Source organism: Lycium barbarum, chromosome 5, assembly GCF_019175385.1.
Source record: "Lycium barbarum isolate Lr01 chromosome 5, ASM1917538v2, whole genome shotgun sequence".
Lineage (NCBI taxonomy): Eukaryota > Viridiplantae > Streptophyta > Magnoliopsida > Solanales > Solanaceae > Lycium > Lycium barbarum.
Genome location: NC_083341.1, coordinates 18101517 through 18121265, shown reverse-complemented (window position 1 = coordinate 18121265; position 19749 = coordinate 18101517). Strand labels below are relative to the sequence as shown.

General features: G+C 33.4%; 1 protein-coding gene across 1 annotated transcript; it reads left to right on the top strand.

The window, feature by feature from the left end:
• The first annotated feature begins 11884 nt into the window (after positions 1-11884).
• On the top strand, positions 11885-15378 carry LOC132640614 (probable pectinesterase/pectinesterase inhibitor 12). Its single transcript, XM_060357284.1, has 3 exons — positions 11885-12606; positions 13129-13470; positions 14557-15378. The coding sequence occupies exons 1-3, from the start codon at positions 11952-11954 to the stop codon at positions 15243-15245; spliced, it is 1686 nt and encodes a 561-aa protein (XP_060213267.1). The 5' UTR covers positions 11885-11951; the 3' UTR covers positions 15246-15378.
• Positions 15379-19749: the final 4371 nt, after the last annotated feature.

Here is a 19749-nt window from a genome sequence, read left to right as displayed (position 1 = left end):
ATATAGAAGCAGAATAGATATCATATGAAGATAGCATAGGAGGGGAGACAGTAATATCATCATCATGTCGCTTACTTGCATACATCGTCGTTCGTATCCCATAGTAATACTCGTACCATACTTGTGCTCATATTCGTATACATGTCCTTATCCGTATTCCTATACATAGTCTTTTCACATTCATATTCATATTATATACATAGTCATTTCATATACATAGCATTTACATAGCATACCCGACCTCATGGGATCGGTGTCTTATACATACTTGGCCAACCAAGGCTCAAGGTCATACATACCTGGCCCTACCAAGGCATCAGGGTTATCCGTACCCTCTGCAGAGGTGTGCGCGCATTTCGTAATCGTGTACATACTTTATACATATAGTCTTACCCGGCATCATAAGCTCGGGGTCTTATTATAGCCCTTCATAGGCACACATACACATATATTGTAGCTCGTAAGCATCTCTAGTCTCATTTTACTCTCATCATCATTTCTATCCTCATCATTATCGTTACGTTTACATTATAGACTTACTCGTCATACGAGGAACGTAGTATAAGCATAGTACATATCAAGGGTCGTGAGCTTATGAGCTCGGAATGTCAACCATGTGAAGACAACATACTCATATAGAGGAATTTAGGAATTTGGCCAAGAACCATGCCTTATGAAAGAAGGGTTAGCCTTACATACCTTTCCGTCGAACTATTCTATGCTTGCACGTTCCCTTCCAATGCTAGCGTTTATACCTTCATTAATATCATAACAATGGCCATTAGTCATTCACATTATCCACATTATCTAGAATTCCTCAATTTGCCTCTAATTCACCCACATGCATGATTATAACACCCATCTTCGTCCATTGGTCTAAAGTGTTTAGTTCATGATCTTAATACCATTTATAACACATTCATATCACAACACAACAACATTCATAACTCAATTCAAACTATTTCTCAAAATGTCACTATTCATCATTCATGACCTAGTTGACCACATTTTCTACAATCCATGTATTTTAATTCTCCAATACCTCAAACATCTTGTAAAAATCATGAATCTTACCTTAGAAGTTGTAGGAATCAGCTTTGGTTGATAATACTCTTCTTTGAGCAAAATCCTAGTTTTTCTCCATTTGGATTTCTTGACTTGGATGATCCTTGATGATTCTCTTATCCTTGATTTACTTGTCTTAATGTTATGGATGACTTATAATCCTTGAAAACTCATAAAATAAATGTAGAGAGAAGTGGTGTAATGTTGTAAATGAAATAAGACAAGTCTTGATCCTCATATTTAATGAATTGAAAAATCTGTGCTGGGTGAACAGTGGTCGTCCATGGAGGTTTACGGTCCGTATTTCAGTTTACGGACCGTCCCTCGTGGTCGTTTTTAAGCTTAAGCAGAACCAGAAACTTTGGCCTGCATGCATAGTGATTTACGACCATGGTTTACGGGCCGTAAATCACTTTACGGTCCGTCCACCAGGTCGTATTATACCTCTTCCTCAGCTGGCAGAAAGTTGAAGTTTGGTATGCCAGTTTACGACCTGGCAGTTTACGGACCGTATACCAGTTTACGGTCTGTATTTGCACTTTACGACCACTGGCAGAAAGCTGAAGCTTTTGCATGACAGTTTACGACTGCCAGTTTACGGACCGTATTGCACTTTACGGTCCGTATTTTGCAATATACGACCACTGGGCAGTTTTGCCAACTTTCAATTTTTCTCATTTCTCGACTTTTCATTCTAATCATCCACATCCCTTTACATACATTTCCCATGAAACATTATACACTCGCACTCCTCGCACACCTCATTAGTTCATTTACTTGCGTACCAACGGGAAATTTTCCGAGGTGTAACAGCTACGAATACAAAATCTCCACTTTTTTTTTGACATTGTTTGTTTTTTTAATATGGGATTCACTTTTTTTATATATTGCTTGATTTTGTCAATATGGGATACTATGTTCAAAACACGATTAATATAATATTGTAGTTTGTGCTCCGTATCTAAAACTTTATTATATTAGTGTTTACTACGAATATAAAGTCTGCACATTTTTTTTTGACATTGTTTATTTTTTTAATATGGGATTTACTTTTTTTTAATATTGCTTGATTTTGCTAATATGGGATCCATTTTTTTTCCCCGTGAGTTGGAGATGGTGGGTTTCACTTTTTTTACTTTTTTTTTTAATATTGGTTGATTGGTGTTTAATATGAGGACCACTTTTTTTTTTTTTTAAATATTGGCTAATATTGGTTGGTTGGAAAACAGACTAAATATTGGGTAATATTGGTTGGTTGGAAAACGAACGACGAAGCTGGGTGCAAACCCATGCTTCTTAATAGTAGTAAAGTAAATTGACACAAAGTGCTACATGGCTTACTGGTTAATCGGCTCGCTTCTGTAGCATCCACCCCGAGTTTTATTCTCGTTCGCAATGAATATGTGTGATTATTTTTAAATTTTAAGCGCTTAATTGCTAAAAACAAACTTTTAGCGAGACTCTAACTCTCAAACCCTTCTCCCAAAAAGGATCAAACAAATTAATCAACCAAGATCGACTCCTTTTATTTTTATGTTAGACATTAAATTACTTTAAGCCATCTTTGACTGGATTAGTCAAGCTAAATCTTTAAACCTAACTTCAAAAAATTGTTCTTCTTCCCTCTAATTTGTTTAATTTATTCTCTTCTTTAAATGTTGACACCCTTTTTGAAAAATTCTGCATATGCCACTGCGACAGCACCCCGCGATTGACGAAGCAAGAAGCAGTAAGTTAATTGAAAAAAAAAAAACTTGATGACACCCTAAGAAACTCTAGGGTTTGGGGTATTGACAACCGATATAAGTTTGGCTTAAATGGTGTATTATGTATCCTATAATTATTTTTTATTGAAAATGATAAGAGTTAGGGTTTGGGGTATTGACAACCGATATAAGTTTGGCTTAAATGGTGTATTATGTATCCTATAATTATTTTTTATTGAAAATGATAAGAGTTGGTGCCTGACTGCGGGTTTCCTCCCCTTAAGGGTTTCCCACGCAAAATTGTGTGTTCTTTCTTTTTATTATCATTGCTTTCATTATTATTGCTTCAGAACGTATATTAGTTTGTTGTGAGTGAAGTGGAGAAGAGATCTAATCTTGGAGTCTATCATGTGAGTACGTTTTATTACATGTGTATACCTCATCAAATCATAATAAGTAATTAAGAAAATCATGTGTATCCAATTAAATTTTGATTGTTAATATTAAGTTCATACAATATCCAATATATCATTTACCTCGACAAACAACTCATTATATGACGATCTACATTAATCATTCACAAAACTTGTACTTTCTTTTTGTGTGACTATTTACTCAAACCTCGACAAACAAGCCATCGCTGTGAATTGTGTATTAATGCACATGGCGAGAAACTAATATTTCTATCTTAGATTAGAACCTAAAACGTTTTGTATACGGTAAAAACCGGGCATGAGTCAAACCGGTGAAACGAGAAACCGAAGGAAGAGGGGAGCAAGAACGTACATGAAAACTTTCACTCTGAACTGGAGGAACGCCTGCCCGGAACCGATCGGGGTGACCATTTGGTCTGGTCCCTTCATCACCGAGTTGCTTGAGGTCGTTACCCCGAGTATCCGTGTCGTTGGTCCGGTACAGCCGTTGCACACAAGTCATACGTCAGTAGCGTCCTGCCATGGTCAACCACCAACCATGCGTGTGTCAGACCGTATGGCCAACTTAATCCCACCAAATCCGTTCAGAGTTGTCCTTATTATTATTATTTTAACAATTTGTATGGTAGAAGACCCATAGAGGCAACACTATAAATAGAGCTCATCCACCCCCTATGAGGGGGTTGGCTCATTCATTTTCAAAGAACACTTGTAACATCAAAGCATATATACAATCGCTCTCTCTTTCTAAGATCTAATTCGGTCCATAGTGGCCATTTGCATGTTCATTGTATTTCCTCAAACAAGTGTTGCGTGTCATTTACCAAGCATTAATACACTTCATCAATTGTGTCACCACATAATGTCCATATACTCTATTCCCTATGGTATACATTGAGATTCAAACACATATCCTATACCCACTTACAAATTCAATTGATTATCCAGATTCGGGGTAAACACGTTTGCTACTCAGCTTGTGGGTGCGCATGTGTTGGTTGGGGGCTGTCCTAGTATAGAGCAAACATTTTTAAATCAACGACAAAAATCTTTGAAATTAAAAATAAAACAGTAACACCGCCAGAACTTAATTATAATCTGAATATGAGTTCAATTCATTTTATTCTTCTTTCTCATTTTCATTCTTTAATCCCTCAAAATAATTGTAGTATCAGAATTGGAAAAATAAAGATAAAAAGACAGTAGCATCCTCCATGCTTTTAACCATACCCAGTTATAGGCACAATTTCCAACTTTTTGGCATATGTGACTTGAAATCACATGTGAAAGACTCTAATTCTCGACCAAATTTAAAAAATTATAGTGCCATTATCTGCATTCTCGACTACTTTCCAAATGCAGCAAGAAGATAAAAATAATTCTTCCTGACATGAAAGATTCTCGAGAAAATGATAAAAATGATCCCTTATATTTGAGAGTAGGTTTGAAATAGTCACTTAAGTATGTATTAACAACATTTGGTCCTTAAGTTTGTTAAAAATTAACCATTTAGTCTCCATCAAACATTTAACAATTTATGTTCGTTCGATTTGACGCAAGCAATGGAGAACCGAGAAAGTCCCTTCAGATCAAAAAAATATGCAATATAAAAAAACTACACTGGACACCAAAGAGGTACATTCGAATCTAAAACTAAATAAAAAATAACAAAATTACAAAAAATTTACCTCTAAATGTGAGTTACTGCTATTCCCCCCCCCCCCCCCCCTCCCTCCACCCCCCCTCCGCCCACACAAACAATACACATTAAATTCAACTGACATAGTTCGGTAAATATTTAATGAGGACTAAAAATATTAACTTTTAACAAACTTAAGGACCAAGACTCTTCAGTGCATACTTAAAGGAGCTATTTTGAACCTTCTCTCAAACATAAAGGATCATTTTTCTCATTTTCTCAAGGAGTCTCATCAGCATATGAAAAAGATCATCACCAAAAAAAATTCTCTTTCTTTCAAGTTGTGTCTTTTTGTTCATCCCCAAATCCAAGAACCATAAGCTTCCAAATTTTGCACACTTGAATCTCATTATAAATGACCAATTTATAGTGTTTTTCACTAAATTTTCAAAAAATATGAATTTCTTCATATTAAGTTTTGTCCAATTATATTACTACCAGATTTGGCCTTTAAAATAGCATTTTTTTTCCTGAAATTAAGAAAGGCAATCCGGTGCATTAAGCTCCCGATATGCGTGGGGTTCGGAGAAGGACCGGACCACAAGAGTCTATTGTATGCAATCTTACCCTGCATTTTTACAAGAGGCTATTTTTACGGTTCGAACCTGTGACCTCCCGGTTCGAATTCATTGTTTAGTTTTGCCAGTCATTACATAGAGAGTAGACACTATACATTGATTATACACAATTATACAAATATTATGGGCCTGCTTGTCCATGAGAATTATTCACTTTTTTTGGAATATTTTTTCACTTTTTTTACTTTATGGTGTTTGGCCATAAAAATTTTAAATACAACTTTTGGAAAACAACCAAAACTTGTTTTTCACTTTTTTTCCCCACTTTTTTCACTTTCAATACATTCAAACAACCAAATATTCTTTGCAAAAATTATAACCAAACGCAACTCCAACTCCAACTCCAAAATACTAAATAAAGTGAAAAATATTTGATTTTCATGGCCAAACGCCTATTATATTTTTCTATTATGTATAAGTGCCAAAGGAGGACCAACATAGCGTTAATAAATTGTACATAGAGCATTCCATGTTGTACTCATCTATTTCTATATATATAAACGCCAAAAGAGGACCAACATAGTATTAACAAATTGTACATAGAGCATTCCATGTTGTACCCATCTATTTCTATTATATTATATTCTATTCTATATATTTCTATTTCTTATAAGAGCGGTGGAGGGACAAACACGGCTGTCCCTCCTTGTACCAACCGCTTCAAAAATTGTACACTTATATAAGTGCCAAAAGAGGACCAACATAGCATTAACAAATTGTACATAGAGCATTCCATGTTGTACTCAAGAACCAATTTAATTCTGAGCTCCATTGTAGAATTTAAACCTAACCATTAAGTAAGAAGTGATGGGAACGACGGAACTTGTGAATGCAAAAGATTCTATTGAAAAGGGAATCTTAATGATTCACTGGTCGGGATGGCGGAATGAACCAGAGATTAATTCATGTATTCTGAGATCTGAGAAGTCACGAGTTAACCCTACAAATGAAATAGGGATTGAAAGAGTAAATATTTGCAACACGTTTTGAAAAAAATAAGATTTGAAATTCCATTGGGCTCGACTGGAGTAATGTATTATAGGAATCATCCTCTTTCAATCAAAGAGTTATTTCAACAATTCCCATGTTTGTAGTTCGAAAGGAAGAGGATCTCAGGAAATTTATTCGAACCCCTAATAATTTATTGGGCACTGTACGAAGTATTTGAAATACAGGAAAGAAATATCATTCAGGTAATATTTCCAAAGGGGTTGCAAACTAATCTGCCGGTTCACCAATCAGGAGGATTTGAAAAGCATTATGACATTACGATTTCCAAGGCTTAGCTCACCCCACTACTCGTCGTACAAAGTAGCACGATCTAATTCAAAAATTTCACCTAATTGAGCACATCTAGCATATTTTTTCACAGTAGCATGATCACTATAACTGACGCCGTTGAGTTCACCGCCGTAGAACTCAACAGTTACAATTCAGTTATTTCAACTACATTAATAAAAATGAAGTACTCCCTTTGTCCATATTAACGTAGACAAATGTCATAGTACTTAATATTTAATTCTCTTCTCATGTATAGACGTATGCACTTTAAATTTAATTCTCCAACACATTTATTTCCTCCGTGCACTTTTACTTGTTCACTTTTGATTTTCGTGTTCTAGCTAAATATTTATTCTCTTCTCATGTATATATGTGTGCACTTCTATTTTAATTCTCCGACACATATTTATTTCCTTCGTGCACTTTTACTTGTTCATTTTTTACTTTTCACGTTATTTAAGAATTAATAAATGAAGTACTCCTTCCGTCCCGTATTACTTAGCCACATTACTATACTTGACTTTTTACATTCTTTAAGAATTAATAAAAATGAAGTACTCTCTTCGTCCATATTACTTGGCCACATTACTAAAGATATATGTCTATTTTTGTATTCTATATTTATCTTCTTTTCTATTTCTATTATCCCCGTTTTCCTTCTTTGTCAATATTTTAAACGCGAAGAGAGGATGAACAATAGCAATGCAAATTTGCACCAAAAGTTATTTTAATGCTCCTATACATAATTTGTTCACTTTTGACTTTTCACGTTCTTTGAAAATTAATAAATCAAGTATATATTTTATCATAATATCCATATTTATTGGTATACAGTCTCAATAGCCTCAGAAAATGATTTAAAAATGAATAATTAATGTGAAAGATAAAATAAGAGGAAGATTTTTTTCCTTGATATGTTAACATCGACAAGTAAAAGTAAAGGGAGAGAGTGACACAGTGACGGATCCAGGATTTTGAAGCAATGGGTGCTCCATTATATCTAGCGCAAATAGGTGTATAGAATATATTTATGGATTCAACTAAATTTAGCGCTTTTCACACAGAATATGGATATATACGTAAAAGAACACCAACAAATTTAACATTTTGAACCTATAATTTCAAAAGTGTTATGGATTCAATAGCAAGAATCTAAAGTTGAATCATCATATTTTATTCCTAAATTCCCTCTACTAACGAACAATGCTATAAATATTAAATAGTATAAGTGTACAACTATTTGAAATTTGATGGTAAATATCCAACATGAAAACTATTATAGATATTATTAATTTTTAATTAAAATATTTACTATTCACAGTTATTCTCGGCGTTTTCATATTTTGAAAGTCTTAAACGACATTTATTATAAAAAATAATAGAGAAGAAAGAACTGTAACAAGGAAGAAAATGAGTTTCACTATGTGGGACAATATAATATATTTTGGGAAGTGAATTTGGGAGGAGAAAATAAAATGAAAAAAAGAAACTAAAAGGGAAAAGCCAGAAAGAGAAATGCCTTCTCAGACCTCAATTAGTATGTGGAAATGGAACAAAAACAGAACTGAAAAAAGAAAGCACTAACGAAAAAGGATATGGGCCTGATATTGACAGCAACACAGTAGACTAAGAGCCAGTTTGGATTTGCTTATGCCTAAGTTGGGGTAATTTTTTTTTTTTTTTTTTTTTAAGCTTATAAGTTGTTTTTAGCTTATAAGCTGCTTTAGATAAGCTAAGTCAAATGAATTCAATTATTTTTTTGAACTTATTTCAAGCACAAAATGACTTTAAGCTGGCTAGTCAAACACTCAAAAAAGCTGAAAACAACTTATAAGTCAATCCAAACGGGCTCTAAATAAACAAAGTAAGATAGAAATGCAAATAAGGAGAAAAAAAAAAGTAAAAGAATAACAATGCAGACCAAAAAACAAAAAAAATGGAAAAGAATAACAACAATGCAGACGCTTGAAGTTGGTTTCGATCACACGATGAAGTTCGGAGCCGACAATTTATCGGCCCGAACAACCATAGCACCCAGTTAGACTTTTGGCTTCTGGATGCTAAGTTATTTACTTAAGATATTTTAACAAGTTTTTACTATATTAGAAGCATGAGTTGGGGTGGTTTCATCGTCCACCTCCAACTCATCTATAAAAAAAAAAAATTAAAAAAAAAAAAAAAGGAAAAAGGTGCCTACTAAAGAGAGAGGTACCAGAGGAAGGATAGTCAAAGAATATGTATGGTGACAGAAATTAAATGATAACTGGTTTATTATTACGTATTCGTAAACATAATGATCTTGGAATTCAATTAGAAGATAATAATCGAGATCATTTATGGTAGACCACTTAATCCTCCATATATTAAGCGTAGAAGTGCTGCAATATTTTAATGCAGAGGTAAGTTAAATGTTAGTAATAATTTTTGGATTTAGTTGTTATAAGAATTATTCATCTTTTTATATTGTACTACATATCAGCCCACTTATGCAGGTTGACTAAATGGCTAGCGGTGAATGATAGTTGTGCACCTCAAAATACATATCGTAACATGTAGTAGCATGTTTGTGGTTCTCCTTTGCTTCACATTGTTGGTTTCATGAATTAATAATTTACTGTAATTTTTAAGTTTATTATCTTTGAATTGTTAGAACCAAGTTGTGTTTTTTATTTCTGCTGTTGCATATCAAAGCTATATTAACACTTTTCGTTGACCTTGCACTGCTCAGTTGACTTCTTTGTGGTAATAATTATATTTTTACACTTGAATTCCTCCAATTAATCACTAAGATATATTTTCTAAATGGTGTTCTCATACCCACGTCAATTATGTGGCCCTTATGCTTCCTACTTTTTCATCACTGAATCTTTTGAATCAGCCTCTTGCTGGTAGTTCCTGCATCTACAACATTATTGTTAGTCAAGTTAATCCTGTGGATCGTGAGTTTTCAAAGTCCGCATAGCCTCTCAACTCTTTTCGTCCTAGCTAATGGTTTTCTATGACAGACAATTTGAAAGTTCACTTAATGTTTTTCCAATGGCATATGAATTGAGAGTTCAAATGGCAGAAGACCCGATGGACTTCCATCAACTTATTGGAGATATATTTAGTTTTGGTAACTCTTATTTCTGTAGTAACGAATTTTAAAAGTTGTAATTAAAATATCTTAGTTTGTACAATTAATTTGGTGACACTCACTTAATACTTAGACATGAGTGTTGGGCGTGCAGCGCACGGGCAAGTCATTGCTAGTTATTATAGATTTGCAGGTTCCGCGTCAGAAGTAATGGGTGCTCGAGCACCACAATCGCCTGTGTCGGTCCGCCCCTAGTGATATTTATTCCTGTTTTCCTTCATTGTCAATACTTTACTTATTTACTCTCCTTTGCAGTATCTGATTATTTTTTCTTTACATTTATAAAATGTATTACTTTATATTTTCATTTCAGAATTAAAATTTGGTGATTAATGATATAACATATATCTTTCTAATTTTGATTTCTTTGTAACAATTAATATAAAAAATTATAATATATTTTTAATTAACTTAATAAAAATATTTTAATCCAATATATACAACAAAATGGTTTTTATGTTTGGATCTGAATAGTTACTTAATTGAAATAGATATCAACCTGTCGATATACATATAAAATATTAAAGAATTTAAAAGAAAAAATTTAGAATCAAAATATTAGTTTTCCCTCATATTCTTACTAATTTTCTTTTACATCAATGAATAACTTTCATTGTCATGATAATGATAAAAAAGTCAGACTCTTTCCATCTCAAAGACTTTTAATTACAACTAAAGTAATGATACATAAAATACATTTTGTATATATAATAACAATTAGAATGTTTTTAAAAGTTATTTTCAAAATACAAATCTTAAAGACTGACTAATTAAAGTGAATAGACATGTTCGGCCCGTGCATCGCACGGGCATGTATTGCGAGAAAAGGCCATAAATAGTCCCTTATCTATAGGAGTAGGTCTAAAATGGTCCCTTAACTATACACTTACCGGTTTTAGTCCTTTAACTATCCAAAAACTTATCAAATTTGGTCTCCTTCTATTTTTTTATACAAACTGCGTACAAACTCATAAACCTTTGTGAGATTAATCGTTAAACCATTCGTCAGACCTATATTTCTCTCTCCCTGCTTCTTTTTCCTCAAGTTCATTCTTTAACCTCAACTTTTTTCCTCAAGTTCATTCTTTAACCTCAACTTTTTTCCTCAAGTTCTCTCTCGCGTTTCGTAACCGATGGAAAACCGACTCAATCCGTCGGTTTTGTTAAAAAAAAAAAATTAAAAAAAAAAACGACGGTCTCACGTCATTTTTTTTTTTGAAAATTAAAGAATGAAATGTAGGAACTTGGAATCAAACCCGGGTATGTTCCTTCGCATTAAAGGGCTTTACCACTAGACCACTGATATTTTTTGTCCATATACTTACATTGATTTAATTTGTAATGTTTTTTCGCTCTAAAAACCGACAGAGTCCATCTCCGTCGATTTATTTTATTAAAAAAAAAAAACCGACGGACTCCATCGATTTATTTTATATTTTTTCGCGCATTTTTGTGCAAAAAATAACCGACGCAATCCGTCGGTTTTCTTAAAAAAAATATTTAAAAAAATTATTGAAAAAACAGATGGAATCCGTTGGTCTTTCCGTCAGTTTTTTCCATCGGTTTTTTTCTGTCGGTTTTTACCAGTTTTTTTAGTAGTGTTTGAGAAAAATGGTTACAGAAATTTTATGCATGAGTTTGTCTTTTCGAATTTTAGAGACTCGAGAGCGACACCAGTGCTAGAATGCTCTTTTTTTTTTTCTTTTTTTTTTCTTAATAAGTGTAACTTGAGGAAAAAGAAGCAGGAAGAGACAAATATAGGTCTAAGAAATGGTTTAACGATTAATCTCACGAAGGTTTATGAGTTTGAATGCTGTTTGTATTAAAAAATAGACGGAGATCAAATTTAATAAATTTTTGGATAGTTAAAGGACTAAAATCGATAAGTGTATAGTTATTAGAACTATTCGCATAGATAAGGGATGATGGCCTTTTCTCCGTGTATTGCTAGTATGAAATATATCCGTGGACTGTTAGATTAGTTCTACTTTTTTCATATAAGAAGTGAAAATCCTTGGGGCATTTTGATTTCTCTTCATTCCTATTGTAGTCATGGGGTCCTTCTTTATTACCAACTTCGTCTTGCTCATGATATACTCAACATCTTTCATAACAACTTCTTCATTTAATTCTTCATCAACTTTGAACACTACTCATATTTCTTCTCTACAATCCTTGTGCAAATCCACTCCATATCCACAATCTTGTTTCAACGCACACAAATTATCAATCTCCATTAACATCAGCCCAAACATCTTAAAAGTTCTCCTACAATCTCTTCAATCAGCCTTATTAGGAACAGGACATCTCACAACCTTATTTTCCTCAGCTTCAAGCTCAAATCTTGTCGAAAAACGAATAGGTATTATTCAAGATTGTAAAGAACTCCATCAAACTACAATATCTTCATTGAAAAGATCTCTATCGAAGATCAACACTGGCTTGACTAACTCCAAGAATTTAGCTGACGCGAAAGCGTTTCTCAGTGCAGCACTGACTAACAAAGCTACTTGCCTAGAAGGCTTAGATTCCAGTACTGGGTCGTTGAAATCTACGTTGATTAATACTCTGAGCAGTACTTACGAGCATGTTAGTAATTCTCTGTCGATGCTCTCAAAGTTCTCTGTTAAAAAACAGGGGAATGGAAATAGGGGGCGCCGGCTCTTGTCGTTGGGTGTGCCGAGTAGGAGCGGATCCAAAGCTTTAGGTATGTGTTTCCAAGAATCTAGGAACCTTTTCTCATATCATCTATATGTATTAAAAGGATCTTTTCCATCTTTGGCCCGTCAGGTAAAATTGATTACGAGCGGTATAAATAACCCACAAACTGATTATGAGTATGTTATGTATAGCGTATGTATAATTTATGTATACAATATACATGAATATGTGTTTTTATACTTATACAAAACCCATGCATTAGCTGGCTATTGAGATAATTAATAGATATCTTTGGGTGATCTAGTTTACAAAATAGCTAGCAAATGCATAGGTTTTGTATATTTATGCTTAAATATACATATATCACACGTATAATATACGTATCAATGTATATGTTTTGTATATTTGAGCTACTGTCAGTAATTAAGTTTGGCCGAACAGACATAAATGAAAGGATCTCTTTTTTTCGGAGTGGTTCAAAAATGTAATTATCTCATTCCATTAAAAGTTTATAAATATTTGGTTGTGGACTCAGTTATTGTTATAAATTAATTTGAGATTGTTATAGGAACTCATAAACTTCAAATTCTGCCGAGGTGGCTGTCTCGGAAGGATAGGCACATATTGCAGAGCGATGACAATTATGATCAAAATGATGATTTGACATTTACAGTGGCAGCTGATGGAAGTGGAAATTTCACTACCATAAGTGAAGCTATTAACTTTGCACCAAATAATAGTGATGATAGGATCTTTATCTATGTAAAAGAAGGGGTTTATCAAGAAAATGTTGAAATTCCAATTTGGAAGCCTAACATTGTTCTTCTTGGAGATGGAAGTGATATTACTGTGGTTACTGGTAATAGAAGTGTTGTTGATGGTTGGACTACTTTCAGATCTGCCACTGTAGGTAAATTCATCACTTCAAAACTTCCTTTTCTGTTTTTACTTACTCCCATCGTTTCATAATAAATGTCACTTTAATAAAAAATATTTATTTCATAATAAGTGTCACCCTAGGAAATCAAAACATCAATTGACTTATTTTTTCAACTCTATTCTTAGACAAAAAATGACAAGTTAAAGTAACATCTAAATAATGATTGAAAAAACCACATGGTAACTTGATATTGTTGGATTCCCAATGTCAAAAGGTTTATTACTTATGCATGCTCTAATCAAGAGGAAAAAATAATTTATTTTTATTAAATTAGGGTAATTTAGTAAACTTAACATTACATTATTGGTTTTATAATATGTATATTTTTGGCTAAGGTGAAACTTAATATGGGACGGTGCGAGTATTCTTTTTGTTGATATGTGCGCCTTGTTTTATCCGACACTACTACCATTTAGGAAGAGATTCACTTTGATCACTGTTTTTTAAATTATTTTATAAGGTATTCTTACATAACCTCCCGCCATAGAGAAGAAATCAACAGGTTCCTCGGTCACTTTTGCTTGAATCTGAACTGGTCGAGAGATGGACCTGCACCACAATTTTTTCAAATCAAAACTGTCTTTCTGCTTTGATCAGATCCTTTTTGTGATCTATGATTTAAAATGAACTTATAGTCTATTTATGTCTTGCCTTCGATTTGGATATTCCAATGAAAACATATTTTCTTTTTATAAAAATTGTTTATCAGTTTTTAAGTTATCAATTAATGTTCGTATAAAAAAATTATTTGCAATTGTCTTTTTACTAATCTGGTGTAACTCTTTTATATATATCGTCAATGTGTAGAACTTATACTGTTCTAAAATATTTCAAATGGAGTGCCAACTATTGTTTCTTTACAGTAATTCTTATGTGGTTTCTATATATATTAATTTTATTATTTGAGAAAGATTGAGAAATTTTGTGTCCTAATTCACTTTGAAGATTAAGTAATGTTACTCGTATCTCCAATCATGCCATATAAAATCAAACGAAGAAAGTACATATAAATCCATTAACATTCAGGATGACATAATGATCTTTGATTGATTTCAGCTGTATCCGGTGGAGGGTTCTTGGCTCGCGACATTACTTTTGAGAACACAGCTGGACCCGAAAAGCACCAAGCAGTTGCGCTTCGTATCAATGCAGACTTAGCAGCCATCTATCGTTGCACCATAACTGGTTACCAGGACACCTTATACGCCCACTCATTCCGACAATTTTACAGAGAATGCGACATTTATGGTACAGTAGATTACATTTTCGGAAATGCAGCTGTTGTTTTCCAAGGTTGTAACATTGTGTCAAGGTTGCCAATGCCTGGCCAATTCACCGTAATTACAGCCCAATCGCGCGATTCCCCTGATGAGTATACCGGAATCTCTATACAAAATTGTTCAATTTTAGCCACTGAGGATTTGTACTCTAATTCCAGTAGTGTCAATAGTTACCTAGGAAGACCATGGAGAAATTATTCGCGAACGGTATACCTCGAGTCATACATAGACGGTTTTATTAATCCAAAGGGGTGGAAAGAGTGGTCGGCAAATCAAAGTTTGGATACATTATACTACGGAGAGTACGAAAACAGTGGTCCTTCATCAGGGACCGATAATCGAGTTACATGGTCAGGTTATCACATAATGGACTATTATGATGCTGCAAATTTCACGGTGTCGGAGTTTATTACTGCAGAAGAATGGTTAGATTCTACTTCTTTTCCTTATGATGATGGGGTGTAAGGATAGTGTATTCCTCCCACTTTTAATATAGCTCTCAATTTCAACTTACTGATAAAGCTGCTTTTGCAGCATTGTAACATGCTAGTGTTGTTAATGGATGAAAATTACATGTGCACATTGGTTGCTTAAATAAGCGGATCCAGAATTTAGATTTGATAAGTTTAAGTGGTTAACAATTAGGGTCTTTTCAATTATCATCGGATCCATTACACTTCTGAAATTATATACTCAAAACTTAATATTCGTTAAAATGTTAGTGATTTATTTTACATGTATATATTTATAAGCCGTGTCGTTAGACATGGGCAATTCCACAATTAGAGGTGTCAAAATGGGCTGACCCAGCCCAACCCAACCCAGCCCTAAAGGGTTAAAGAATTAAATGGGCTAGGACGGGTTGACTCTTTTAGTTGAAGGGCTTGCAAAATGGCAGCCCAACCCAGCCCTAAGCGGGCCGCGGGCTAGGACGGTACCAGCCCTTTTAAGTTTTTTCGTCTTCCAAAATAACATTTTCTAAGTGATTTTTGGTACAATTGAACATGAAACTTTTGCAATATGAAATAGAAGAAACTTTTACAATATGAAATAGAATCTTCTATCACCCATTCTTCCGCAAACCATATCATAGAAGAAAAAATTCAAGAGAACAAATATAAATTATTATTTTAAATCACTAATTTAGATCATGTTAAAAAAAATTAAACATAGTATAAATTCTAAGACTAAAAAGTATTACTCCAGTTTCTAATTACTACTTAGTAGTAAATACATTATTTTTTCTCATTACTTTTTATCTTTTTGTTTAATTTACTTATATTTTTTTAAAATTAATTAATTTATTATTTTTTTCTGGCCTCAAGGGCTGACCTCAGCCCAACCCTTGAGGCCGGCGGGTTAAGAGAGGCTGGACTTTTGAGCCTCACTTCTATATGGGCCAAAGAAATCTTAGCCCAACCCTACTAAAATAAAGGGTTGGGTTGGGCCGACCTCGCGGGCCAAACCCATATTGACAGCTCTATCCACAATGAAATTAAATATTTGATTGTGAATTTAATTGTTATTATATATAAATCCATAAATTTCTAAACATGACTTTCATATTGGATACATTTACTAAGAGTGGCCATGCATGTACAATCACATTCCTTTTCATGGTTGAAAAAACACAAAAAAAAAACTTTGCAATTTACCAAACGAAAAAGAAAAAAAAAAGACAAGCTTACATGCTTGAATTAAATGTGTTCCACAGCCTCTTGAAAATAATTATAAAAAAAAAAACACGAAAAGAAGAAAAAAAGTGTCTATTGATATACAATTTGAAAAAATATGAAACTTTTTTCTCTAATATACTACTAAGTCAAACGAGAGGAAACAAGACAAACGTAATCTTTAAAACCATAGACCTTTGAAACTTGATATAGGTCAGTCGAACTGTTCTTGATCACATAAGTTCGCCTTTGTCCCACCGACGCAATCGTCCCATATCAAGTAATTGTATGGTTTGTCCTTCAAATGGACTGGTCTTTAATTTTTGTCCTCCAAATGGGTTGGTCTTTAATTTTTATCCCTTAAAATTAATCTTGTGCCTAGGACATAAGTTCTTTACGAGGCATAAGTTCGATTTTGAAGGACAAAACTTAAAGACTAGTCCATTTGAAGGGAAAAAACTAAAGACCATCACAAAATAGGACCACAAGTGCAAATGACCTGTCCGATATCTCTTCTACTATTTGCGGCGAAGTAATTGCACGGTTTTCCCTTCAAATGGAATGGTCTTTAATTTTTGTCCTTGAAAATCGAACTTATGCCTAGCGGCATAAGTTTTTTAGGGTGCTGACATAACTTGTGGATATTATGATGCATAATTTATATTTCTCTAGGCATTAATTTGATTTTGAAGGATAAAAATTAAGGACCACCCATTTGATGGACAAAAATTAAAGACCAACACAAAATAGGGACAAAAGTGCCTTCATGGAATCTTCAGACAATCTTTGTGCAAGGCTCATTATTTGCCTAATAATTCCACATGAAAGCTTTCAAGTTTCTTTTTTCTGGGTGGATTACCCTTCATTTGGGGTGGTCTTTAATTTTTGTCCTTCAAATGGGTGGTCTTTAAGTTTTGCCTTTCGCCTAACACTCCGAGGTTGTGGGTTCGAATCCCAGCTCAGAAAAAAAAATCGCAAGGTAGAATTTGCATCGGCAGAAATTCTGTCTATGCCCATACAAATTCTGCATTAGGGCAAAATTTCTTCCTGAAGGGAAAAATTTAAAGACCACCATTCTGAGGGGTAAAAATTAAAGACCACCCCAACAAAGGGTAATCCTGCAAATTGCCCTTCAAGAAAGAAAAGAAAAAGAAATAGCTTGCATACAATATATAAGTAATTTACTAATGAAAAGAGTCAAACCGCCTCTAATTCGAAAACTTTTGTACTCAATACATTGGAATTGTTTTTATTCGATTTCATTGTTGGGCTAAAACAATACAAAGACATTGTTCAATAACATATGTGTTACCGTGTGTTAATCTTTTATGATTTTCTACAAAAAGTCTTACCTTATGTGTTAGTTCTATGATTAGTAAATTCTGTGCGAATTGCAAATCTCTGTCCAAAGATGATGTTGAAATTCACTAGCGTCAAGTTCATTTATCTTATAGCACAAAAATAACTTAGAATTTATGTAGCTTTATCACACTTATATTGGTTTGGTTTCTCCTTTGTACTAATATCACCTTCAAGAATACGAATGGAAAGAATGATCTTAAACAGAAGGATATAGAGAGTCCATCTGAAAAATAGCAACTGCTTCTTCTGTCAGAAATTGGGAATACCATAGAGTACTTTAAGGACAAATGACTTGAAAAGAAATGGTAATCTTCCAATTTTGTGTGTCGAAATCACTTATATTCAATGGTCTCTCTATTTTTTGGTGAACTGATTTTGGTTCTCAATCCATGGCACACATCAAATATGATTGTGTAAACTTAAAAAAGCCATAAATAAATGAAGAAAATCTTTACTCTGGGAATATAACTTGCCATAAAGTTGAAAGTTTGACATCGTTTAATTAAGTTATTTTTGAAACTTGAGTTTAAAACTTATACGCACAACAAATGTGAATAATCTACTCATTCAATGGTCAGAGTTACACACACACACATATTTGCTTTCACATGATCTAGAATTTTCACGGCATCTAAGATTGAAGTGGAAAAACAAAGGAGAGAAAGATAAAGATCATGTGATCTGACAAGGATAGAAAGTACTAAATATGATATATCTACAAACTATTCTTCTTATTCTGTGAAAAATATTAAGTTTCTATAATTTTTTAAGGACTTGTGCATTAGTAGCGGGAGTTTCTCATACAATTATTTTGAGGAAAAAGAATATGAACCGTTATAGTTTTTCTGACATCTGAAAATCAAAATCTGAATATTTTGGTGCAAGTCATTGCAACCAGATAAGAAGTGGTTCCAAAGGCTCTATTGGATAGCTACGAAAAAGGTTATGTACTAATTGTAAGGCACTAAAGATTAAAAATAGAAATTCATGAGTAATCAACTAAAGTTGATTAAATGTTCAAATTTTAACTTCGATAAAAGTAGGGAAAGGTTCAAAACACACTCAAACTATGACCATAGTTGCCATAATACACCTGAACTTTGCGGGAGTCCTATGACCCCCTTGTACTTATTTTTTGTGTATTTTGTACGCTTTTATATGGTGACCTGTACAAGCGATTGTATCTACTTTCTTTGAGCGCGTAAGATTCCATATAAAAGTGTAAATAATACACAAAAAATAAGTCCAGGGGGGTCATAGGACCCCTGCAAAGTTCAGGTGTGTCATGGCAACTAGGGGTGTACATGGACCGGGTTGGTTCGGGTTTTTTAAAGACCAAACCAAACCAATTGCATCGGGTTCTTAAATCTATAAACCAAACCAAACCAACAAAAGTCGGGTTTTTCAACCTTGGGTTTTCTTGGTTTGTTCGGGTTGCTCGGGTTTTTCGAGTTTTTTTCGGTAAAGTCTTCATACAAAGCATATAACTTGTACTTCAAATATTTTTTTAGTCCTAGTAAGATATGACTATCTAATTAAGATATTTATTAAGAAAATAACACAAAACGTGAGATGAGATTTGACATTGTGCTAAAATATTCAACGAAAAAAATTAATGAAATCGCATAAAATAAAATGATCATAATCTAAAAGTATTAAGTCATGCTACAATAAATATGGCTCTAAGGCATGTTGAGAATGATCATAATCTAAAAATCCTAAGTCATGCTAAAATAAATACGGCTAATAAGTATTAATTACATGACTAGATATTAAAGCAAAAAATAAAATTAAGTAATGTATTTTCACTTTCTAAACTAATATAAAGCTAAAGAATGGATAAACATTATTGTCATTCCAGTATTAGATATGAATTACTTGTGTTAGCATTAGTAATGATTTGATTTTTGTTGAGTTTTATTTAATTTACTAAT

Excerpts from the sequence above, each read along its gene's own strand:
- LOC132640614 (XM_060357284.1), top strand. The coding sequence starts at position 11,952 with ATGGGGTCCTTCTTTATTACCAACTTCGTCTTGCTCATGATATACTCA. Across the intron at positions 12,607-13,128 it reads GAGCGGATCCAAAGCTTTAG|GAACTCATAAACTTCAAATT; the intron begins GTATGTGTTTCC and ends AGATTGTTATAG. Across the intron at positions 13,471-14,556 it reads TTTCAGATCTGCCACTGTAG|CTGTATCCGGTGGAGGGTTC; the intron begins GTAAATTCATCA and ends GATTGATTTCAG.